A 27,618-nucleotide genomic window follows, 5' to 3' on the forward strand; every position below is an offset into this window, starting at 1 on the left:
TTATTTTCTACATTTGCATGATTATAAAAAAGATATTTAAAAAAAAATAATTGTCTCCGTTGCATTTTAGATGCAGCTAAAGAAGCTTGATAGGTTTTAAAAAATGCCTTACAACTTGTTGACAGGTACATTTATTTATTTTAGGGGCAGAAAACTGTAAAGAAGACTGTGAAAGTAAGTCAAGTAGCAAACTCTGTGCACGGTGGTAGCTCACATAAAAAAAAAAAATCTGTATAGAGCAAATACTATCTGGTTTCAGAAGGGAATATGGTGCCTAGCTGGCAAGAATGGCTGTGCAAGAGTCCAAGAAAACATGCAAAGGATGACCATCTGGTATGAGGGGCCGTTTAGGACAAAATTTACGTTTTGTCTCTCACACACTACCAAAAACTCTCGCATACTCCAAAAAAGTAGCCACGCACACTCCAAAAAATTACGTTTTGTCTCTCACACACTACCAAAAACTCTCGCATACTCCAAAAAAGTAGCCACGCACACTCCAAAAAATTACGTTTTGTCTCTCACACACTACCAAAAACTCTCGCATACTCCAAAAAAGTAGCCACGCACACTCCAAAAAATTACGTTTTGTCTCTCACACACTACCAAAAACTCTCGCATACTCAAAAAAATTACATTTTGTCTCTCACACACTACCAAAAACTCACGCATACTCAAAAAAATAGCCACGCACACTCAAAAATTACTCACGCACATTCAAAAAATACTCAAATTGCGTATACACACACTACTAAAATGTCACACACACACACACAAACGTTAACTTTCTCGCTCACATACACTACTATCAGCTCGCTCACATACACTGTACTAACAGCTCGCACATTCACAAACGTTAACTTTCTCGCTCACATACACTACTACCAGCTCGCGCACATACACCCAAACGTTAACTTTCTCGCTCACATACACTGCTAACAGCTCGCACATTCACAAACGTTAACTTTCTCGCACACATACACTGTACTAACAGCTCGCACATTCACAAACGTTAACTTTCTCGCACACATACACTGCTAACAGCTCGCACACACACAGACGTTTATCTCTCACATACACAAGACTAAAGTTGAACACACACACAGTACTAAGACTCGTTTTATGAATGTGTGAGAGCGACACTCTTTATGAATGTGTGAGAGCGACACTCTTTATGAATGTGTGAGAGCCAGACTCTTTTTGAATGTGTGAGAGCGACACTCTTTTTGAATGTGTGAGAGTTGTCACGAAAGAGGCGGGGCATAATTTTTGGATCAAACTGCGCATGCGTAGATCCTAAACTATAAGTTTCGATTGTTGACTCACTGTATGTTCTATTACTTAGTATATTTGTGCTTTTAAATATATATAGAACGTTTAACTTTCTTGTAGATTAATTGTGCTATAGAAATAAATGAATCTGATTGATTGATTAAAAATAGCAAAATTGCTGTAGTACAATCTGTCCACTGGGTGCCAGATTGTAGCACTGCGGGCAGTCGTTGAATCGTTTAATGCGCCTGTCAAAGTGCTGGTTGCCTCCGGAGAAGATAGAATGGTGTTTAAAATGGCAGCTGCCTGACCAATTCTCTCTCGTTTCGAATTAGAGTTAGCCATGTTCGGTATAGCAAACTCTTTCTTCTTCGGCACTAGTTGGCGCCGGTTAATAATTCCTGTAATACTGGCACCCAGTGGACAGATTGTACTACAGCAATTTTGCTATTTTTAATCAATCAATCAGATTCATTTATTTCTATAGCACAATTAATCTACAAGAAAGTTAAACGTTCTATATATATTTAAAAGCACAAATATACTAAGTAATAGAACATACAGTGAGTCAACAATCGAAACTTATAGTTTAGGATCTACGCATGCGCAGTTTGATCCAAAAATTATGCCCCGCCTCTTCCGTGACAACTCTCACACATTCAAAAAGAGTGTCGCTCTCACACATTCAAAAAGAGTCTGGCTCTCACACATTCATAAAGAGTGTCGCTCTCACACATTCATAAAACGAGTCTTAGTACTGTGTGTGTGTTCAACTTTAGTCTTGTGTATGTGAGAGATAAACGTCTGTGTGTGTGCGAGCTGTTAGCAGTGTATGTGTGCGAGAAAGTTAACGTTTGTGAATGTGCGAGCTGTTAGCAGTGTATGTGAGCGAGAAAGTTAACGTTTGGGTGTATGTGCGCGAGCTGTTAGCAGTGTATGTGAGCGAGAAAGTTAACGTTTGTGTGTATGTGCGCGAGCTGGTAGTAGTGTATGTGAGCGAGAAAGTTAACGTTTGTGAATGTGCGAGCTGTTAGTACAGTGTATGTGAGCGAGCTGATAGTAGTGTATGTGAGCGAGAAAGTTAACGTTTGTGTGTGTGTGTGTGACATTTTAGTAGTGTGTGTATACGCAATTTGAGTATTTTTTGAATGTGCGTGAGTAATTTTTGAGTGTGCGTGGCTATTTTTTTGAGTATGCGTGAGTTTTTGGTAGTGTGTGAGAGACAAAATGTAATTTTTTTGAGTATGCGAGAGTTTTTGGTAGTGTGTGAGAGACAAAACGTAATTTTTTGGAGTGTGCGTGGCTACTTTTTTGGAGTATGCGAGAGTTTTTGGTAGTGTGTGAGAGACAAAACGTAATTTTTTGGAGTGTGCGTGGCTACTTTTTTGGAGTATGCGAGAGTTTTTGGTAGTGTGTGAGAGACAAAACGTAATTTTTTGGAGTGTGCGTGGCTACTTTTTTGGAGTATGCGAGAGTTTTTGGTAGTGTGTGAGAGACAAAACGTAATTTTTTGGAGTGTGCGTGGCTACTTTTTTGGAGTATGCGAGAGTTTTTGGTAGTGTGTGAGAGACAAAACGTAATTTTTTGGAGTGTGCGTGGCTACTTTTTTGGAGTATGCGAGAGTTTTTGGTAGTGTGTGAGAGACAAAACGTAATTTTTTGGAGTGTGCGTGGCTACTTTTTTGGAGTATGCGAGAGTTTTTGGTAGTGTGTGAGAGACAAAACGTAATTTTTTGGAGTGTGCGTGGCTACTTTTTTGGAGTATGCAAGAGTTTTTGGTAGTGTGTGAGAGACAAAACGTAAATTTTGTCCTAAACGGCCCCTCATAATCTGGCCTATCCTGATGGATCTAAGCTATTTTGGTACCTACATCTCACGACAGACACCATATAAAAATGAATTAATGGAAATCAACCAAGTAGGACTCTTCGGCTAAAACAAATAAAAACCCTTCCTTGGCAAAGAATGAAGCATTTGATTATGACTTTCTGTTGGATGGATCAACAATGGTGGGACTAAAACCAATATATCAATGGACACTGAGCCCAATGGCCAAGATGTGGACTCCGGAAGACAACTAAAGACAACAGTAAAAAAGTAAGAATCATCCAACGGTGAACATTCAAGAGCAACAAATATATGTTTAAGTATAACCGGCTGTCTCCAAGGCATGGCCGCCCAACGATGCTGTTCTACTCAAAAGCCCTGACACTTCTGACAAACATATCCACTAACCTGTTCTGACTTGGCACAGTTCAGAAAGACCTATCAATTGTGTGCCAAGGGAAAATTAACCTAGAAATGTCAACTGCAATGAAAATGAAATATAGGATAGACAAAACAATAGGTGTTTAGTTGAAACTCTTCTCTCAAGAAGAAATTAGCACACATAGGAAGAAAAGATTTTTACTTTTCAAAGTGCTGCTTAGAAGTTACTTTCTGAAACTTGTTTATTACAAATGATCAAAAGACTGTTCCCTCAAGTACTTTCTGGAACTGAATGAGTACTTTCAGATCTTACATGTAAGTGAACAAACGATGTTCAGATAAAGTACCCTGTAAGTTCAAGAACGTAACTGTAAATTATGGAATCCCATAACCCACAGGTTCCAGAAAACTTGCTTGAAGTTTTGCTAATATTCTAAACCTCCATAGATTTAGCTGGACAGCATTTTTAATCTCAACATACTTTTTTATGACTGTTTTGGCACTAGTGAGAAAAAAGGTGGTAGACGTGCAGCAAGGGTCTCAATGAGGTGAATCAAACACAGGATGGTTGAGTCCAGGACTATCACCTCTGTCTATGGGGCACCTGCTCTACCACTATATGTTGTGACAATGCAGCTATCTAACTAGTTTATGCGCTCTTTCTTCTGTATATTAAGAGTTTGGGGATAGCTGTTTGTATAAAATTTTAGGTCTCGAGGACAAAGCATCCAGTTAACCACAGAATGTTATCTGAAATAGTAACTTGAAAAAATAAAAGTAGGAGGTAAGGACTTTGACAATAAACAAAATACAGAACATTTGTAGAAAGTATTCATAATAGTGTAAAATCTTTCATGATTGCATTTTTTATTTAGTTTAATCTAAAGTTCTAAACCTCCTTCAAGGGCAACTTTACCTTAAACTCGTCTTTCAGGAGGAAATATAAACATCCAACAATTTTTCTTTGCAAAACTGTGAAGAACTGCCTTTTAACAAGTTCAATGAGGATATCATGTTGGCTACACTCAGAAACTATAGGTTCTTTTAAAAAAGACAGCAAAAGAAAAAAAGAGGCAAGGAGAAGATGGGAGAGTAAACACTTTACATTCTGGTACTCATTAAAAACAGACAAGTCCAGCCTTTCCCGCGAGAGAGCACACGTCATGCTGTATAGAGGCAAATACCAAGCTGCATGGCTTGGAATCAAAGGCATTTCTGCAGTCCAAAGGTCAGGTGATGGTAAAAGGTTGCTGAGAAACAGAGTTGCTGGACGGGCTTTCATCAGTGGGAGGCAGCTGGAGTCTCCAAAGAGGCAGCATTACTTGGGGCTGAAGGCACAGTGGGGTTGCTCCGATATGACATTTCACATCCAGATCTGCCACAGTAATGGCATTTTAGCCACTTTTAAAAGGGCCAGATTGGCCTTCCTGCACTGTTAAAATTTTTATAGACAGCCATTCCTGTATTGTTTGGGCTTATTACAGTGTCGAAAGAAAATTGTCTTCGTGAAAAAGGCAATTGGGGCCAATGTAGGAATGACTGGCTGATACAAATACTTAAACTCCACATGATACAACACAGGAAGAAGAGCCTACATTTTGTCATGTTAATAAACCACTTTTATTATCTCTGTGGAAATGCAAACTTGAATGAGAACAAAAGATCTCAAATTTACATAAAATATATTTATCCTATCTTGCGATTCTTTGATTTTGAAAAAAAAAAAAGCAGTACAACATGTATCCATGTAAAGCTCGTCATGGTTATTTACTTGAGTCGCCATGCCCCCTCTCTCTGTTAGGAAACGGTTTGTGTAGTTTTGCTTTGAAGCCGCTGCTGAGATGATTTGTTCCATTTGCTTGGGGAAATTGCAGTGCCTGTTACTTGCTGAAGTGATTTTTTTTTTTTTTTTTTTTTTTTTTTACAATATGCAAGCTTTGTAAGATAAAAAGAGAGCAACATGTGCTATTCCCTGTTAATAAAACAACAACACAGAAATAAATATTCGTGGTAAACAAATCTTCCATCAAAACAAAATGCTAATCTGGATGATCATATTTCCACCAGAAGATATCAAAACCCAGTGAGTGAATTAATGGTGATTTAAAAAAATAAAATATTGGCTCATTTTTACCAAACTTTATCTTAAAATCGAAGCTCAGGGAATGTAATACATAATTTAAAGACCAAAATATACAAAAAAATTATAAAAATACCAAGTTAACTTGATTAGTATTTCTAAGGAAGTTTTTTTTTTCAGGAAATCTGTGGCATCAGCAAACCAAGTTTAGATTGAAACAGCACAATTCATACCTTGTTTTCTGTGGATGTGTTAAAATCTATGAGGTTATTGTTTTTTTTCTGCTTAAATGTAAAGAGTGCTATACTAGATGAATTACATTGTTTTTCATGCTTTTCTTTGATATTTTTATTAATAGTTAGGCTAAATTTGACTTCTCAGGTTATCTAACATAAATCTATTATATTTGCATTCAAGTCTGGTGGAGCAGTTTTCTGATCACTGAAGCAAGAGCCCTAGCTGATTAATGACTCCAACAATCAAACCCAAAACCCAATAATTTCATATGGCAATTAATGTAACATACATTTATATAAAAAATAAAAATGTTTTTATCGCTGATGTCCCGTACTCTGCACCAATAGAACATGGCAAAGTGTTTGGAAATTTTACTAAATGATATTTGTATGCTTGGCTGCATTGTTACAGTAAAATCAAATGCTGTAAAACAAGAAAACAAGTAGCCACATTAAAAAGTGTTAATGATGACTTGCCTTTGCAACTTGAAGTTGAAATCACAACTATGTCGAAACTTTCATAACCAAATATCTATTTATGCTTTTGTCAATGAAACCTGGGGTTTTTATAGGCTACTGAGAACTTCAGTTATTACATATTTTAAAAATAATCTACCTCATATAGTCCTCAAACTGAATGTTATTTGCCCAGAACAAACTGGTTACTTTCTGAAATGTAGAGACTACTTTCTAATATCTGATACATTTCACAAAACTTCCCAGTCACTTTTAAGAGTTTATAGTTTATTTTATGGAACGTAGAGGGCATACTTACTAAACTCGGGGGTAAGTTTTGGGATTCTGTCTGCTTTAGAGTTTAACTTCTAACTTGGTTCTTTCTAGAATGTAAACTTTATTTTCCACATGTTAGAGGTTATTTTTCAGAGATCACTTTGCTGTAACTTACATGAGGACTCATGAGGACTTGGTAGTATTTTTAAATCGAGATGTTACCACTTATTCTCCAGGAAAATAATGTTTAGTGTCCAAAACCTGAGGTTACTGTCATCATAACAACAACGTTACTTTCATGGGTCTTAAAGATTACTTTCTAGAATGTAGAAGGTATTTTTTAGTCTATAGTATGAAGTGTCTTCTAACATGATATTGTTCAGAATTTAGAGATTGCTTTCCAGTATATTTATATAACACTTTTGTGGAAATTGCAGTTTCCCAAAACCAACAGATGGATATATTTACATATGAGTTTGGGAAAGGAGAAAATGAACCCACTGTCTGTAAAGGGCATGGTGGAAACTGGGGGAAAGCATACTAGAAACATATAAATTTTTATATTACAACCACACAAATACTGATACTGATGTTATTTTGGAGAGAAAATGCATTAACGTCCCGCATGCACAGCACTGAAGCTTTTCATCTGCCATACATGATTTAAATTTAGTGGTAGAATAATCAGTCAGCATTCAGCTGTGGGAATTCTGAGCTTAATGAATGCCTCTTCACATAAGCAGTTTGCCAGAGTTATTCCGAACACAAGACTGCTGTCAAAATGTCTATGAATCTCAATTTATCCACCATCTCAACCACATGGGGACCATCTCATGCAGGCTGTCTGCATGTCTAAATGCGAGAATTAGAAAAATATTGTTGCAAAGAAAATTATTTAGTTTTCAGTTTCCATATCAAACTGGCAGAGCAATTAAATAATTACGATTTTCTTAATATTGCATTTTTAATCTAGAGGAAAGCCCTTGCACATTAGGGTAAATCATTACTTGATTTTTAATCACAGAGTAAGTTTGTGGTCATTACGACTCAAATTTTGAATCTCAGGGAGTATTTTGTGGATTAAATATCAACCACACAAACATTAAATAAGATTTAAAGGTCATTCCCTCCTTATTTAAAAACAAAAGTAGTAATAACTGAATATCATATGAAAACTGAGGAATATTATTTTAAAAATATCTACTATTTTGGTTGACAGTCCTAAACCAAACAGACTACTAAGCTAGTTCTAGCCGTGCGCCATCAGTGGCTATCAGCATCATTGCTGCTGCCTCCAGATGCTGAAGGAGGCAGGAAGGGCAGCAGCTGTTTAGGAACAATTATGTTTGAGGTGTCAGCATGTGCTACAACATGCCGGACTTTATATCCCAAACTGAGAGTCGTGAGAGTCTGAACACATGCCCTTTACATATGGTTTCAGGGTGGTTTGAATCTATACAGATCAGCCTCTTAGTGCAGGACCACATCAACCATGACTTCATTCCTCATGTCTTTCTTTCTGTATTTCTTTCAGTTGTCAGAAGATCTTTAGGAACCAGTGTTGCCACAATTATCTTGCAAAAGGAATCCGACCATCAGGGTGTGAATGGATGAATGACTGAATACAAGTGTAAATCATTTACCATTTCAAAAGGTTTGGAAATAGTTACACATCCTTTTGCCACTTCATCTCCCATAAATTTAAATTTGAAAAATTGCATTAAGTATCTTTGTTCTAAAACCAAAAAATGAAAATAGTCTTGGTAGTCGTAAAAATTAACAGCACTATAATATTTTTAAGGTTACTGTTGCTTTTGTAGCTTTAGCCAACGTCTATATAGTAGGACAGAGGGTATACTGTATTTGGCTCTTCAGACTTAAATCCAACTGAGTATCTGTGAGAATCTCTTTCCACAAATGAAAATTGATTTTCACAGTTTCTTTCAGCTATACTTCTGACTGAACTTGTGAAAAATATGAGAAAATGTGCCTGATTTCTTTCTAAAGACACCATATGTCCTACTTGCACATGTATCCTGCAGGAAAAGCAATGCCTTTCTATCATATTGTGAGCCAACTTCCATGTAATCTATAATGGAGTGGATATTGCTTAGCTTATTGACTGATGTCCCCTCCTCCCCACTCTGACATTTGCTTATCCTCGTGAGCATCTCCCAGTATTGACGTTTGCTCTATCTGGACATCTTCCTAAGCTGTTCTGTCATTTGTCACCTCTTAAATAAAAACCAAGGAGGTGTGGGAGCTGACAGTGATAAGGTTTAATGACACAAACCACTGTGGTGGTTTCACACAAACTCAGAAGAAAGAATTCACAGTATGGCTTAATTTCCTGCTCGGTACCTGTAATGGATTCATAGAGCAATTTTACCCAGCATATTTCCATCCATGCCATTAATAAGCAGAATAAAGAAGAACCTCTCTACAAACCATGGCATGAATTCACTCATAACTGCAGTCAATTTAGAGGAAATTTATTGAAAGCGGGCTTTTGGTTTAACACCTTTTAAACTAATGTATTTGGAGAGCGCACTCCACATGCTCTCCTGTCAAAAGCTACCATTTTCTCCCAACTTAGCCTTAACTCTCCACTTCTTGGATGCAAACTGGTGAGGTCAACACATGCACATTAGAGCTCATAAAACATCCTCTAAGTGGCCTTTCAGGATTTCTACTTTGCTAACTCACTTTTTGAAGAGCAATAAACACAGCGCTTCTTTAAATACGAATCTCACAAAATCCAGCTGGGAGCAGATTTTCTCATGAGGTGGAAGACAAACTCTTCCTTTCTTCCCCTCCCTCTCTTCTATTCATCCCTCCCTCAGACTGTCTCCTGCAGAGAGGCTATTATTGCAGCTAATTATCTACAAATAGGCCCAATATGACAAACACAGAACCAAGCTAGTGCTGGCTAAAAGCGCAGGAATCATTCTGCGATGAAATAAAAGAAATGGGGACAGACAAAGACCAGAACAAAAAGTCATACATTAAAAGAAATATTTTTTTAAAAAGAGGCAAAATCTGAGATAATTATGAGGAACATGACAGAGACACAATGTGGTATGAGATGAGAGAAATTGAGGGACCAAAAAAAAGATATAAGAGGGAGGCAGATGGGCGAAGAAAAGCAGCACAGAGAGAGGACTAACATGGGGAAATGATCTTGTCTTTGCAATGTGTGACAGTTGTTGCCATTGGCAACTGTCCTGCAGTGCACGGGCCATATCCACTTAGCTCCCAGCGTGCTTCAGGATCAGGATAGCTCAGGGGTCTAAGGCTGTCTGGCTCATTTACATAAAGAAACTCATTTACCAGGCAAGCATGGAGGGCTATGACGCATCAATGGGGGCTTGATTAGATCTTTACCTTTGATACATATGAATATTTATCATGGCTGAATAACATTTGCTCTCCTTTCATCTGGATCATCCAGAGAGTACTCCTCCACCTCCTCTTAATTTTTTTTCCAATGAATATGTCAGCGAAGCATTGGGGATCATGACAAGTGACAGTACTCAAGATAATCCGGTCATTGTTGCAAGAGATCAACACTCTCTTTAGGTTTTACAAACCGCATCAAGCTTCTGCCTTGTTGTTTATATTTACTCCGGGGATAACAGCTCCAAGAAACTTAAAGGAAATCAATTAGGGGGACAGCAGTCACGGAGGCTCCTTTAAACAAATGTGTGTGTGAAATAGACCACTGCAGGTGTGAGAAGTTGAAATCGCAAACATGGCATCCACTTCTTTAGCAGCCGTTTCAATAAGTTGCACTTACATCACTCACTCCGGCCTCCACTATCTTCAGGCCTGTCTCCTTCTCCAGCTGCTGCTTTTCTTGGACTGCAAGGGGAGACAAAAACAGAGGAGATTTGATGTGACAAAGTCGCAGATTTTTTCAGTTCCCGAGGCAGAACAAGGAATCAGTGAAACTGAGAATAATGCGATGGATGGATCAGTCTGGGTCAGATGTCAAACTGGTGAAAGTTAAGAGTAAAATGAATCAGCTATTAAATCCTTGAACAATTAACTTCTAATTACCAAAGAAATCTGACAATATAATATCAAAAACCCTTTATGGCGATGCAGGTACAGGCAGCAGACTGTACCAAACCTGCATCCACTGGCACCCCATTATAGAAACATTGCACCCTTGACATTGTTTAACTAAATTTAGCTTTAAGCTCTTTAAATTGGCTTAATATTTAGCATATCTTGCTTGCATTACTTCACGTTCAAACTCAGAACCTCTCACATCCCAATGCTACTATGTTGAGAGCCACCCTCCCCCCACTTGACAACCTGGCACCCGTATGTGCACGGATTTCAATTTTTATAATTAGTTTGTTAAATCAATAAGTGGGTCTTATCACAGGACACGTAACAGCTAGCTGTGCAGCAGTTTTAAAAATAGCTTGTACATTTTCAGAAACAAGGCGAGATTTGTTTTACCCCTGCCTCCAGAAAGTGGACTAACAAAAAGCACCATGTTAATAGGTGTGGAGAAAGTTCAGCCTTTATTGACAACAATTTAAGAGAAGTTATCTCAATTTATACACCCCAGGTTGTGGATAATTATGGAAACTATTTATTTTATCTACTCCTACCCTGACGTTGTACATGCACTGTGTCCTATAAGCACCACTCTGGCTTGCAAGTTAAAAAGTGCACATCAAAATGCACCTTTTATTATGCACAAGTATCCATTCTTTCTGAAGATTACCAGAAAGCAGAAGAAGTGCTTGTACATTCACAACACACAATAACTTGAGCTCCTGCCTTTGTTCTTGCAGTAATTAATACATCACCCGAGTTTGATCCTCCGATCTTGTGATCTAATCAAATATGGCATGCTATTTTCAATGCTTTGTTCACAAAGGACATTTTCATGCAAATCAAACTGAAGTGAGGCGATGTTAAATATCCATCACTCAAGATCACACAGTTTTGCCGACTTTTTCCTTCCACGCTGTCCTCAACATCCCCTGTTCACTTTGATGGAAACATTTATATTAGAAAACAAAAATCAAAGGAGGCCCTAATAGATTAAGCCAAATTATAGAGGCAAAGCGGAAAATGCAGCATCATTTAATTGAGTTTGTTAGCATGTGAATGTGGCTACTAATTTGGAAAAGGAAAAAAAGGAGAAAGAGAGCAGGTCCTTTAAATCCCATCTCCCCAGATGAAGGCTATGCAAATGACCCTGAAGAGCTGAACCCAACCTCACACTCCAAATTCAGCAATGGGTCTGTTTAATTAGTATTTTAATCTATCCCAATGATTGCACTCAGTCCACAATGTATGCAGAATTCTATCTAATTAAGGATGCTACTTTTAGGGTAATCATCCATCTCTTTCTCCCTTCCTCCATCACCTTTTTTCTTTCTGCTTATTAAGGATCCTGCAAACATTGATCATCCTATCATCCCATCAACATGGCAGGCGAGGAGACATCTTCTATTTTAGGTGTCTTCCAAGGGTTTCTGGAGGGATGGCAAAAGTGGACAAAAAGAGATCTTACTTAAGGGGCTGGAAAGGTTAAACGTACATCCGAATGAATTCAATTCAAAAATATTTCATTACTGAAGACACCTCTGACTGAAAACAGAGTCTGACGAAAAGGATAGTCAGGGATGTCCATGATTTTCTTGAATTTATGAAGAATCCTTATTTGACCAATGATCTACAGCAGTCCCCAGAACAGAACCAGCCTTCTTTATCACCTTGACAGATATCCCTGGTTATTTTATCAGCTAACAACAGAGCAACAGAATGAAGAAGAAAGGGAATTTGAGTGTTTTTGAATGGAAGAAAGTTGAGAACAGCTCAACACATATAATTTAAGACAAGTTTTAATGTGAAAGTTCACATGCCATTAAATGCAAACGGAGAAAGCGGTTAAAATGCCAACAATTCCTGAAGACAAAGTAAACTAAACAAGAAGCTCTAAGCTGACACCATTTTTGCCTTTGGACCAAGACCAACAAGTCAAACCGGTGAAGCAAGACTTAAATTCCCAAACCATGACATGTAGATTGGTAGATGTTGCAAAAACATGAAAAAAAAGCTGCAGCAATTATATAAAGGGTTTGATGCTGTAACGGCACTAAAATCTTTACCTTAGTTTATTAAAGAGAACATACGTTTTGAGGTGCCATTTTTTTATTTAAATATAGTTTAAATAATAATTACCAGGTCTTTTATTAACCTTTAATTATCTGTCAGACACAACTTCTAAATTGGCCAGTTATGAATAACTTAGATCTTTACAGGATATGTAAAAAACACTTTTGATGTAATTAAAGTTAGATTTTAACTGTGTGCAAAACATTAATAACAGTATCTTCGGCATGAAATCCCTCCCTGAGCTCGTTAGTGCCCCCTCTTAGAGGGGCAATAGGACACCATGGGCATGTGGAGGAAGAAATTTGCATCATGGATGTGCAGTCAACAAATCTGATCCAATCTTGTCAGTGTGGACCGAGATTTCCCAGAGGAATGTTGCTGACAGCTTGTGGAATCCATGCCACAAAGAATTAAGGCAAACTTGATATCAACAAGGTGTATCTAATAAAATGGCCAGTGAGCTTACATATGATGCGTAGAGGTGAATAAAAGAAAAAGATAGGTTTTTTTTTTTTTTTGCCATTTTGAGAGAATTAATCTCACTCAGTTTCCACTCCTGTAGCCATATTGACTCTCTGTAGGTACCTCCAGTACCTGTTTAGGAGGGGGTAATGAGCGAGGTAATTGGGCCCAGCTGGGTGAGGGTGCAGGTGGTGGAGGAAGGCCAAGACGCTTAAAGGTCAAACATAGTTTTGGTCCTAATGAGGACCCCTCTAGAGTCCCAACACATCATGAGTCAAACTAGAAAAGATTAGCCAGGAATCAACAGATATACGCGTTGCAGCGGCAGCCGGCATGGTGGCTCAGGCTTGACAGACAAGCTGACATTAACCGTCTTAATGTGAGACTAAAAAAAGCCTGAAGGCCTGAAGGTTAGCAAAGAATCAAAGCTAAAAAGTCTCCAATCAACCTGAGTGGAAGTACTATCCCAAAACAGCCACTTTAAATGTAAATACAATGTAGTTCCAAGCTCATTAGCTGGTGACTCAGTTGATCTGGGCGAGTCTTACAATCCAGCCAGACGAATGCTTGTCTTCTCACTGGCTGGACAGATAACAGCCTTGGGCGTCTCTTTTTGGTCACCTCTTCTATTAACCTCCCTCTGGAGCTCACTCACTTTCTCTTTTCGCACACGCGGGCACAGATTTTGCAGGTTTTAAATTAGCGACCAAATACCCCTGACAGGCTGTGGAAAAGAGATGTCAGGTCTCATTTCAAAGAGACTCCTCCAGCCTTTTTAATAGGAATTGTCTGACTCTATCGAGGCTGATTTCTAAAGTGAAGATCTGATCACTGCTGCTCGTTTGATAATTTTCTGAATCAAACTGAGCCAAATCATCTGATGTTCTGCAGGCAAAGAAAGAGACTAAATTTAAAGAAATTTAGGACAGGATTTTTGCCCTGTCTTTTGCTTACTATTTGCATAAGCTTTAGCAAAAATCAAACACAAAGGCAACAGATTTTAGCTGCAGGTATCCATCCAAAACTTGAATCATGCAGAGAGAAGACACATTTTTCAGCTTTTTTTTTTTGCTAACTTAGAAAGAAAATTCATCTCCATTCAAAATTTTCTTGACCCATTTTATGATACATCTTTTTTTGAAAACCCATAACACTAAACCAGAAGCATTTGAATGTTTGGATATAGCGATCTGACCTGTTGCGGTCATAAAGGAGCTAAGCTGAAATTTCTTGATCAGTCCATTTATTTTCAAGATTTCATAATAAAGACGAGTATAGCTGAACTGAGCTTTTCCCATGGCGTCACCAGAATCTGCCTCAGAGGTAGGATGAGGAGTTTATGGGAGAGCAGGTGTTCTTCATCTGCTTCAAAAGGAAACAGCTAAGGTTGCTCCAACCAGGGTGCTTCCTGTACAAATCCCTTTGGAAGTTTACCAGGCAAGTCCCACTGGGAGGAGATCCTGGGAAGACTCAGACTGAGCTGGAGAGTGTCACTTATGAGAGGGATAGTGTGGCTCTCCTTCCCATTTATTTTCCTGCAAACCGACAATAGATATGAGCAAGATGATGGATGGTTTGATCAGTAAATCAGATTTTGTTTTGTGGTGTATGGGCATTTCAAGGTGGAAAAGGTTTGTATCTCAAATAACTAGCACTTTAAACAGGGGTTTGAATACTTTTTATATCCATTACAATATAGAATTTTCTGAAAATAATAGTTTAAATTATGCATGAGAGTTGAACATTGTAATAAACTTTTGTCTGGGATTTATACTAAAAATCCTTAACAACCATAAAGTATAAACATAAAATTAACTCTCAGATGGCTAATAACAAAGCCTAATGAGAATAATAGAAACTTTATAAATTCTTCTGATTAAAGGCTGTGATCAGATCTTTGGGGGATAAAAAAAAAACATTAGTTTATTCTTCAGCTTTTAAAAGTTCTGAATATGTTGCCTATAATGGCTGCCACCAGTGACCTGCTTAAATTAATTCTCATAACCACATTTGCTATACATCAACAAAGACAGCTAACTTCTGAATTATTTCACTTGCAGTTTTTTAGTCACTTCTACTGATAATTACTTATAATATATGTGTGGCGCACACTGAATCAGCTTTAATCATCAACACAACTATATGATGAAGAACAGAGATGTGCATGTAGACTTATTCTAAAGAGGAAAAAGATCATTTCAATCAACTATCTAAAGGGTGATCAAACATGCTGCTGCCTTTTTTGACACTGATTAAAGAAATGTGGATAAAACAAGCAAGCAAAAATTAAAGCTGGATTTTTCTGTGACCTTTAAACATCTCTGCAGGATATGCACTTACCAAAATGCATCAAGCGGTGAGATATAATTTGATTAAATTGCTGCTTTTCTCTGCCATATGCTGAAAACTGAAGCACTCTTCATTATGAATTCTAACTGCAAATCACGAATGATTATCATGAAGCCATCAGAGCTTAAAACCATGAATATATATATTCATTTTTCCTGATATATGACAGCGTTGTTATTGTTAGAGGCAATATAAATTCAGCATGAGGAGACAAATCACCCTCTGTGGGCTGTAAATATTTAGCATTTCAACATGGCACAGCAAATAGTAAAGTCACATGAGTTTTATGTTGCTTCTTTGGCCAAATAGGGGTATATAGTTGACAAAATGCATATTTCACCATGCTCTGATTGATCTGTTAATATTGAATAACATCCCCATCCGTTCCATCTATCCAGCCCTTCTCTGTCGTGTTCCTTAGGACGTCCATATTCACCACTTCCATCACTCTATCCATCACTCCAACCAAACAAAATGAAAGTGTTTATTGCGGAGGAGGGCTGACGCTCACGCCTCTCCACAGCCGTTAGCCTTATCAGCAGGAAATCGCTCCAATATTAAAGTTGCCATTCCGCCCACCACTCCCCCCCACCCCTGCATATGATGGGTGTCTCTACCTATCAGAGGTAGAGACTGAGGTGAGGAGGAAGTGGAAGAAAGAAGAAGATGCACCTGATCCCTCCCCTCCCCCTGCACCCCACCACAACTGATAAGATGCATGACGGCCCATTTTTTCCAGTCAAAATCCTGGGAGAGAAACACAAAAACGCAACAATACAGAGAACGACAGCGCCGACTTCAGAGCAGACGCACATTCATTACATGCATGACAGAAAACATACGTGACTCCTCTACACCCGACATCAGAACTCAGATGCTTATCAAAATGTAAACAGCTGCACAAGCATCGTTGCTGCTTCTATTACGCTTTTGCTTTGGCCCAATATAGCTAAGTATATGAGATAAGAGTGGCAAAAGACTTCAATAAAAGTCTAAATTTTCGATCTTGATACACGTGTTCGCATGTTATTCTCAGATGCTACCTTTCATATTATGTATAAAATAAGTTGCCAATGCCAATGGTGAGCATTTTAAACCAGAAACTGCCACAAAAGCCTTGAAAAATGCTGGGATCCACGCAGCCCCATGCATACTAAACATAACGAATTAACTAGAGGTGTTCTTATTAGTTTCCACGCACTGTACAACAACCAACTGCACCACTAAAGGTGGTGCAGTTAAGGCACCACCTTAGATGTAGATTTTCTTGTCAGAAACGGTGACCATAAACCTAGGTAACATAATTTACACATCATTAGCTGTTCACTGACCAAGGCAAGCTGAGAAGTACAGAGAATTTTAAAGCGAAGAGCTGCTGAAGGACTCCAGATAGAGGTGGAGCGAATTTGAAGATTGAGATAAATGAAATATAAAAGAAACATTACCCAGTATCTAAATGCACAACAAAAGAACTTTAAATGAATCTTATAAACAAAGAGAAGTTTCAGGGGCATCATTAATACCTGATGAGAAACCTAAAGTTGTTTCTATAATCTGTAGACTGATCGAGCTATAGCTAATTAAATATGCTAAACCTTAATTAAATCAAAGGACGTATCTGGCACATCATGCAAATGAGGAAAAAAAGAGGAAAATTGTTGTAGCTAGAGATGAATATTATAAACTCATCTTAAAGCTTTTATTATTTAATCAAAGCCTTGATTAATCCTCTAGTTTATTGTAGTAAAACTGCAAAAATGGCAATCAAAACTTTTCAGAACAAAGACTGTTTTTACACAACTAAATAAAAAAAGAGTACGAGGAAAATGAAAAAGGATTAATTCCGGGTAAAAATAATCCCTGTCTTAATAGAACTTGAATACCACTTTGATAATAGGTTTATTGTTTAAGGAATGTACCAAACAACCAAAATCCTTACTGCGTGTTTGGTCCAACATCTGAAAAAAGTGGCTGACTAAAATATAAGGCATTGTTAGATGTTATTTGAAGGAAACTACTCATAAAATAGACTAGAACAAACATCAGTTACACATGCACAACATCTGAAAGTCATGTCTATATAAACTGAGAAAAATCTAAAAAATATTGACACAATTTTTAGATCTTTTACTGCACACTTGAAGTTTTTGTAGGAATTTTTAGTAAATAAGTTTATCTTTGGTGTTTTTCATACATTCAGCAACACAGCAATTTGTGGCACTATGAAAGGGTGTTGGTTTCTAACAATCTGTTTTATAACTAGTTTATTAGAGTCATGTTTTAATGAGTAAACGCAGCACTTGTTCACTCCTTGTGTTTGAAATGTATGCTTAAGTAATTCGTGGTCCAGATTTTAGCGACCAAACAATCCAACAAACTGAACAAAACAAAACAAAACAAGAGTCCTAAAAAATGTGCCAGATGAAAGCTAAAGTCAAAAGATAATCTTCACCTAAGATCACTTTAAGGGTTCATTGAAAAATGTAAGTTTTTGTGATAAAAATATAAAGAAATCTATTTATTAAAGAATTAGACGACAAATAAAAACAAGACACAAAGTTGTAAAAATAGATATATGAAAGCAACAGACCCTCAAATCCAAGATGAATACATGGAAAAACATGAAAAGGCAGATGTATAATATTAAAAATTTCTACCTACTTCTCAAATCACAATTAAAAAATTGTTGCACATCAGACAGATTCCGACTCATTACTTTCATCCTTCCAAACCCTTCAAACACTTGACATTACCTTTTAATGAATATAAATCTAATGCATTGTTGCTTGCTTACTATCTTATACTGAAAAGCAAAGAAAGAAAGCCAGACATGATTTATAAAACAAGGTAAAGGTCAAAAAATAAACTTCAGCATTTCCATGTCACTGAGCTGTTGCCAACTACAAGATTATAACATATGAATGCAAAATAGAGAAAGCTGCTTTTGCCATACTTTAAGATTTATGGTAAAGAGATGATTTTTTTTTAATTCTCCCTTTTGACATCCTAGTCTTCATCAATAATGTAAAATATCCTTTACATTTAGCTACTTAAAAAGGACTGGGCAGTGGGTTTATCAGTTTTAGGTTGTTCTATCTAGAGTCATGTAACCATTGATTTGAATTAACATTTCATGAATGAATAATAACCTGATTGAACTTGGTCTGGTTTTGGTTAATTTGAAGTTAAAAAGCTTTTGTCATTTGTCAATTTTTGACAAATGACAAGAAATTAAGTCATATAATTTTAGCTCCTTACCTATGGAAGTTTCACTTTCTTAAGAATATGAATATTTGTTAATTCCCTAAGTTTTGTACTCTTAACCACTATCAATAATTTTAGAAGTTACTTTATATCACACTTTAATCTTTCAATGAATCTGACATAAATTTATTATTGGACAAAGACAGTTGATACAAAAAGCAGTTTTAGAATAATTTCTTTAATTAAGTTTAAAACAAATAAAATGAAATAAAAAAGTGCAAACAATTACAAACATAGTGCAAATCATGACTCAACTCTGGTTGCCAATTTATTTGTTCAACTTTAGCCATTTAAAATCAAGATAACTGTTAAAGAGGATCTGTCTGACAACATGCCAAAAGATCTAAAAAAGAAACAGATCATTCTCTAATTTAAAGAAATTTAATTAGATGCAAAAGAAAGTAGTTATTTGGATCTATCAGTATGAAAAAGTGTTGTAAAGGCATTTATAAATCTTTGCAATGTCAGCAAACTCCCATGAGAACCATTATCAACAAATGGGGAAAGTGTGAAAAAGTCTGTAACACTTCCAGGAGTCCCAGCCTACCAAAATTACTTAAGGAGTGCGTTGACATCTCCATCAGAAAGCCACACAATATCCCAAAACAAAGCATTGCAAGTCTCACTTGCCTCAGTTAAGATTAGTGCTTAAAATGAAACACTAACCTTAGCAAAAAAAGAACATTATATCTACAGTCAATCATGGCAGTGGCAGCCTGATGGTCTGGCACTGCTTTAGGACTTGGATAACTTCTCGCCATTGATAGAACCTTGAATTTTGCTCTCCATGAGAAAATCCTAAGGTTTAGTTGTCAGTACATGACCCCTTAGTTAAGCAGTGGGACAGTGATCACCTGACCAGCTTTCTGCTACTTTCTTATAAAAAGACATACTCTTCTGTAATCTATTGAAGGTTTAATCTGGTGTCTATTGGGAACACATACAACTTTGTTGAAGTGCATAGAGTGAGAGTGGCCTCAGTAAAATTGCATGCTTCAGTGCTAGTGCCTTCATTTCCCAGTCTTGGTGTTGAAGCGCACCGTATTATGTGCATCAGCAGCAGGTAAGAAGACTTTTTCTTTTGGAGTTAGTGATACAGCTGATAGCAAGACTTCTAGAACCTTAAGCACAACATAGCTAAAGTTGCAACAAATGACAACTTATATCTGTTTTGAATGCATCTGTTTAAAAAGTGTCAAAATTGTATTGAGTGGTCAAAAACATCTTGCAGGTTACATATTTAATAAACAACAGAAAATGAACCTATTGACATTTCAGAAACTCAAAGGAGCAAATGCTTATTTCCTTAAATTAATGGAGGACTTTTCAAGTATTAACCATTTAGAAAGTGTTAAAGGTTGATTCATTTTTTTGTCAGTCAACTAATGTTAATTCATATCAGTCGGAGAAGTGTCTGCCCCTTTTATTACTCTCTCTTCTTAAATACTAGCTTATAAAAAGTATCATTTGCAAGTCTAATAAGATCAAAAATAGTTTAATAAACAGTAACAGTCACTTGAATCCCCTTGTAGGCCATATGGAGTTACACTGAGCCAAATATCTCTGTCGCAAATAAAACAAGTCTCTCCCAGTAAACCAAACATCATGACATCATTAGGCTCAAATATCCAATAAGAAGTGCCAATCAAAAAGCCCCATGCCTGTCACATGGTTCAGACATGCTGTTAACAGCAGGGGTCCTGGCTGGCTCGCTGTTTATTCACCCCAATCGATCGTTTCCTGCGGATAAGGCCAACAGTGCCCCCCAAACAAACCAACTGCTGTTATTCAGCCTAAATCAACACGAGGCCCCTTTGCTGTCTAAATAAATGCAATGATGATGAACTTGGAGGTAAAATACTGCAAATAAATGAACAAAAATTGATTGTCGAGTTGATGCGTTATAAAGAAGAGAATTAAATAGCCTCTGTTTGGGTCTGTGATGACTGAAGTCCTGCAATCAGCATGCACTTTGAGTCCACTGCAGACACTATCAAACCATTTTCAAGCCTCTTCCTTTCTCAAACAGAGCACATATGACATTTATAATTGCATCCTGCCTCATTAGAGAACCCTCTCAACGATGCCTGAGTAATACACCTAGATGAGGCTTTGCCTGCTGCTCTTGAGCTAGCAGACACACCAACACAGAACACCAACCACCGCCTACATAATATCTTTTTCTTTGCTGCCGTGTTGATTAATAGATTGTGGCTGCTCTGACACTCTGTGTAGAATAGGCATTTTGCCTCTGATAGGTGCTGACACCAATTCTTCACGGACTGCAGGAGACCAGGGGAAGGGAGAAGCACTGGCAAATGACTTGGACGGCACATGACTCCAGATGTGGGAGAAACCCAGCCACCCCCACCCTCCCTGCGCAGATGTCACTCTGCATTCTCACCGGGACGCGCTCAGATCGTTTACGCTGCATCTTGGAGATGACAGTTGGCAGATGTGTGACACGCGCCACACACAAACCGCATCTGACAATCGAGCGGAAAAAGAGCGGAAAGGTTTGTGGTTTACAGTGAGAGACGAGGTAAATAATTCACATCTGCAGCAATCTTGGCGGTCAGAAGTCCAGCATGTTACAAAGCAAACACTTAAACTATATGACTGTATGTAGAAAATTTATTGCAACTTCAGACCTCAGCCTTGTAAATTATATTCGCTAAATACAGTGCCAAATTCAGGGGCCGCATTTGAAAGGCAATTACATCACAGTGGTCCACAGAAGGCTGTCCAAATTCGAAAACTCCTCCAAATGCGGCCAACAAATGCGTTCTACTTTTCTACTTTTTTGAAGGACTGGAGTCTTTTGTATCCTTAAGGCCCACTCCTTAAGGATACAAAATCTCTCCCAAGATTTAATTATGGCAGGGCCATAATTTAAAAAAAATGCAACAAAAAAAATGCCAAAATAAATATTTTTAAAGCAGATATTGCAAAATTTTACACACAAGGCAGCCATATTAGATGGAGAAGTCATGGTTGGTGAGAAGCCTCTGATATTTTCCACAAATTCTAATTTGTTCTTAATATTCATTTTGAAAAACAACCATTTATTTATATAAATTTATTAGAAAGGTATCTTAGAAATTAAAACAATGTATCCTTCTTTTTCACCTCTCAATTATAAACTACTTTCTGCTGCTCTATTCCATAAAAACCCAATCAAATGCGCAGAAGATGTTGTTTACAGTGTAACAAAATGAGAAATAAATAAATAAACAAACAGTTTTTATGAGTTTCTGCACTGTGACAAGATTTTTGAAAGCCAGGGTTTTTTTTAAAAAACCATTCTTACATGAGTACAATTTTCAGAATAATTATTTAAAGATGATGGATATTAGTACATCTGCAGGCTTGCCCCTATTTAAAGAGATTCTTTTAGGGGAAAAGCTTATCAGAGGAAGGGACAGTAAAATTAAGCTGAACACACATACCCAGACACACTTCCTCTGCTTCCCCACTGAGAGAACTCTGACAGAGGCAGCCCTACCTGTCACTGTGGTAGCAATTATCCTGCAGGCTCTCTCCACGGACCATCTCCTGCAGGTCTCCACATTACTAAACACATCACTGGGCAAAAGACACACACTCACACACTTACATTGAGCATACAAGATGGTACACAAAAGGCCACACCCACATGTACACATATTGTGCATATTCACAGTTACACACGGCTGTGCTTTTCATCCACAATTCCCTCTCCACAAGCTAATGGCTCGAGTGAATCGCAGCAGTGTGTTGGTGCAGACATCCTGCTCGCGGCAGGAGAAAACACACAGTAATAAGTGGAAGGTGGGTGCTCGTGCAAGCATGTACACATTCTTCTTCTGTCTTCATGCAGGTAAATTTATTTAAAAAAAAACCTTGTCATCTTTAAACACCCACACGGGAGAGCCTGAATAAATGTAAAAGACATCACACGGCAGGCCTGTAAATGAGAAGAAGCACTAATTAAATGGTAGGATATGAGCCTCAGTGACTCAACATGCAATTCTGAGCACAGAGAGGAAAAAAAAAAATCACAGGTAGGACAGCGTATCCATTTTGACTGCAAGAGAAGTTTCCTGGAGGAAGCAGCTGAGCAGATTCACGTTGGTTCACTGGAGCTCAAAGGCAGAGCCACGTCTGGCTTTCAGAGACAGGTTGACTGTACAGAAGTGTGAAGGGTGATTTCAGAGAAAAGATGCCAACGTGACCTCATTACCGTAGATTTGTTCCGACTGTCATTAGGAATCACAAACGCCATCACTCAAGTCACGAGAACGAGGGAGAGGATGAAGTGGAGTATGCAGGGGTGAGCAGAAGGGTGCTGCTGGGCTCTAATTGTAATCAAGCACGTTTGATCTGAAGAATAAGACGTATCGTCAACCATCCATGACTGCAACACATGCTGTAGCTTATAGTTTAAAGCCAAAACAATATTTGTGTCAGCAATAATACCCAACTAAAATCACATCTATGACTAATTTGATACACGGCAAGATAAATTCAGAAATCAGATCTAGTTGTTTAGTTTGGAGATTGTTGCACTCTTCTGATGAAGAAAACTTTGGCAAATAATTGGTGCCCTGTGAAATGTAACATTTTATCACATAACAGATTTTATAGGTTTTATCGATGTTATATGTAATACACCAACACAAAATAAGGTATAGCTGTGAATCTGACAATAGTGGCAAAAATCTGTCTTGGGTAAACTTGGTTACATTTACATGTATGCTGATCAAAATCTCCATCAATAAACAGTTTCTTTCTTTGGCAAATAAAAATAAATGAAATTAAATTGAGTTCCGTCCATTTTTTCATTAAATCTGGCCAGCTACCATTTCCTTGGTGATTAAAAGCTGCCAGCGCCATGTTGATGTTTTGAGAGTTATATGCTGGCTTATTATTCTGCAACATATAGGATTTTGCAAGTAACATTCATACAAGTATTATTAATTCTACTTCACAATTATGCTGTACTTTTTTAAAGAAGAGAGCTTACAGATGTTTTAGGGTAAGTTCACACAGCAGATCTTGATTCCCAATTGATTTTTTTCTTTATTTTTTTGTGCTGTCACTCATACTACTAATTAAACTCGGCAATAATCAGACTCCTGTGTGAACACTTTACAACCTCATGGCGTGACCTGCATTCATAAAAGAAGAAAACAGGTTCCAGAAATTGTTCAAGAATATGAAACTTTGTGCTTTGGCTCTTTACATATAATTTTTAAAAACTAGTTTGGAGTTAAAGCAATTTTTGTTCAACTTTTGCAATTTTTCAGAAGAGGCCAATATGTTTCCCCATCTGGTAGAGGCTATTGGACACACGGCCTTTTGGTGACTGTCTACAGATGTTAGTGCACGTCTTCTCACAGAGTGGATAAAGCATCTGAGAGCTGCGTCCTATGAGCTCGCCTATCTCAGTCTCCATGAGGCGTCCTGGCAGCTCCAGCGTTAATCCCACCACGTTGCCTTTCTTTGTACAGCTGGGAGTGGTGGGCGCAAAATGAAAGTGTCACACAACAGCCTCATGCAGGTGTCAAAACGTGAAATATGACATTTCCCTTCTGAGACTTTATTAGTTCACAAATCATTTTGTATTCAGCCCGCCTGGCATTACTACTTTGCTTTAGGACAAAATGTGATAATCATTATTATATGTCTAAAGCAGAGCAGCTGCGACTGCAAAGAGAAAAGGAGCAAGAAAACATGTATTCAGGACGGGAAGCGATTCAGAAATCAAACTACACACTTTGACGAGTGTGTTTGTTAAAATTCGCTCCACACCTAATCAATCATTTTACAGCAGAGTTTCTAAAACAATTCCTTTTAAAAGTGAGGCGAGAGAGCGATTCAAAGTCACAGCATGATGATTAAATCTATACACCACAGAAGGGCACCATACTGTTTTTTGTTTTCCAGAATTAATTTCCTAAATATCCACAAAATCTCTCCATGTTTCAAACTCTACTGAACAGAACTATCAAGCAGTTTGGAGGGAAAGGAAAAAGACAAGCCTCTATAGGAATAGTTGCCTGTCTTTTTAAGGACACCTGTTGGGCTGCATGGCTCATCTCCTCCTCATTTAGCCTTCTGTCGAGGCTCCGTGGGGCTGATTACCAGGAAGAGCTGATTCCAGTTGCACTGCTTATCAGTCTAATTAGAGCCCCTGGCAGGTGACTTGAAGGAAGTTGTGTGCCTCGAGGATATTCAGGCACTGCAATTTGTACAGGCTACATAGCCAAGGAAAATGACAAAACAGTAAAAGTAAAAACTTGTGGATTAAGAATCCTTGTGACAGCTGAGTCTTTGTGAGGGGACAGGAAGCAACTTGAATAGCAACTAAATAGATTGTTTTGCACCACAAACATATTAAAAGGTAATTCAAAGTGGTGACAACCAGTCAAGAATGAAAGATGAGACACTTTGACAAACATGTACCAGCAAAAACGCCAATTGTCAGAAAATAAAGGAACAAAATCACAGCAAAAAAAAAAGAAAAGAAAGATAGAGACAAGAAAGGACAAACAAAGTAAGAGGCATGGGGAGAAGAGACTGAAAAATTGAGGGCAATATATAAAATCTACAGGGGGTTGAACAACTTTCTAGCTAGTGTATCAGCCACAGATAAAAGGTCAGCAGGCTGCTGTTCGCACATCCAGGTGCTAATGTAACACCTCTCACACCTTCCCTGGTTGCTTGTCAGTGGCTGCCTGCAGGCTGGTGGGCAGAAAGACTGTTGTTTGTGCAAGAATAATATGTTGTAATCCCCCTGTCTGAGATGTGGCCTTAACACAGGTAATTGGACTTGGAGTGTGAGGATGCCTGTGGCTAAATACTCGCCAGCATTGCAAAAGACATACAAAGCAGTCTTATTTTAAACGTGCTCATAATAAACACATAGTCATTCCTTGGGTCTTGCTTATGGTGGGCAGTTTTATTGAGTCATATTATACATTGATTTCTAAGATGTTTACATAAAAGATGTTAAGATATGAAGAAGCGCAGACCAAGAACAAATTAAGATGTAGCTTCTTTAAAATCCTATTTAAACCAAACAAACGAAGGCAAAGATGGTTTGAGCTGACCAAAATAGTGTTAGCTGTAGCACAGCTAGCGGATACAAACGTTTAGAAACGTAGCAGTTTAAAGCTTCACCCATTGCTTCAAAGGTTGTGAGACTGTTCATGATCTAACTGATGGTGAATGTGGTAAGATAAAAGTGTGACTAGTTTGCAAAATGTATTACTAGTAAGAGGCCTTGTTTTACTAATGCTGCATAATGCTGATAGTATGGACTAAAATGATGATTGATGTCAAGAATGTTTTATAAGTACAACTTGTCATAGATCAGTACTGAAGGCAATCCTGGAGGAATGACTGGATAGCAAGACTGCAAAGACCCAAGATAGTAACAATATGTTATTAAAATACACATGACAAGCATTTTAAGCAATTATTTGTGGTGTAGAATATTTATATTGAATTTGCCTTTAGAATAAAAATGCCTTTCTGTGTGGCTGAGAATATAAATCACCAACATAAGCCTAAAGCGGGCATAGTAGTTAAACTGGGAACAGGTTTGCATTTGAGAAACAAGTAGCCACCCCCTGAAAGGACCCTGGGAGCCACAATAACCCCCTGTAGCAGTCCATTCCAAAACATACAGGCCACTGACCCATGACAGCCAGCCCATATCGATTTAGGACGAGGCAGAGGACACACAGGACATAGAAAAAGGAGAGTATCAGGGGATGAAGAGAAAGAAGGAAGAATGGGAAAACAATGAGAAGGGCAGGGAGTAACATCCTTTTTAAAACTCATCCATAATTCATTTCCTTTTCCTTTATACTTCCTCCTACATTTCCTTTCGCTTTCAGAAAGCTATATGACATTTTAAAGGGGACTAATGCCAACCTATTTTAAAATGCCTCGCTCACACAGCGACAGACACATCCAGGATTGTACAGCCAAATTAGCTATAAAGGAAAAATAGATATAAGTTCCAGAAAGAGACATTATGATGTTACTATGGTGAAATTACTATTGTGTTTCACACAACAAGGTTAGTCCATAATTGCTACTTTTAATGCTCATAATGTAGGAGATAAAAACACGGACATGCCGATGAAAAAAAGCACAGCATTGTGCTTGTATAAATGAAACTAGACTTGAAAAGGCATGTCAAGGGAATTTGCCACTTTTCCATTCCCATTCACATATGCATTTATGAAGTCTTTTATTATTCTGACTGACTTTAATGCAAAATAGCACAATCAGAGATTTATTTAAAAACAAATACAACAGACAGAAACACTCTACAGATGTTTAACATCAGTTTTGTAAATTCACTACCAGCATCATCTTTAAAACGAGCTTTAAAGGCCTTTAAAAAATCATAGAGGAACAAAAGGAACAAAACATAACCATTTAATTAATTAGCAAGAATATTCCATGCACTATGGTGTATTCATCTGTTGAGAACGGAAACTGTCTCGTCACTGAACATAGGTAAAATCATAGTTATATGTGTGAAGTTACATAATCAGTCATATTACTGTATATATAAGTTTGAAGGAATGTCTAATAATTTTGAAAAAAATTTAACCTCAATTTCTAATTATTATGGGACAAAAAGGGAAAATAAAAAATTCTGTATCTTAATGTCTCTAATCAGTGCAGGAATTTTTCTATTTTCTGTTTTGTGAGAGGTACTCCATGAGGATGCTTGCAGCAGCCACTCTTATCCGAGGAAAAGTATTTTTTGGGTTTTTTTTTTTTGGCTCCATGTGCTACCATGCAAGAGTTTTGTTGGTGCTTACAAAACCATTCAATGATGTATGAACAATAAAAGACAGCTTGAATA

The 27,618-nt window shown here is 37.6% G+C and overlaps 1 protein-coding gene across 1 annotated transcript in view; it reads right to left on the minus strand.

Moving 5' to 3' along the window:
• Window positions 1-27,618, minus strand: part of ptprn2 (protein tyrosine phosphatase receptor type N2) — a 154,898-nt gene that overhangs the window by 54,367 nt on the left and 72,913 nt on the right. Inside the window, exon 11 of the mRNA XM_032551111.1 lies at window positions 10,324-10,388. Within this exon, the coding sequence (XP_032407002.1) occupies window positions 10,324-10,388 (65 nt within the window). The remainder of the gene's footprint in view (window positions 1-10,323; window positions 10,389-27,618) is intronic.

The sequence above is a fragment of the Xiphophorus hellerii genome, chromosome 21 (genome assembly GCF_003331165.1).
Source record: "Xiphophorus hellerii strain 12219 chromosome 21, Xiphophorus_hellerii-4.1, whole genome shotgun sequence".
In the NCBI taxonomy this organism is placed as follows: Eukaryota; Metazoa; Chordata; class Actinopteri; order Cyprinodontiformes; family Poeciliidae; genus Xiphophorus; species Xiphophorus hellerii.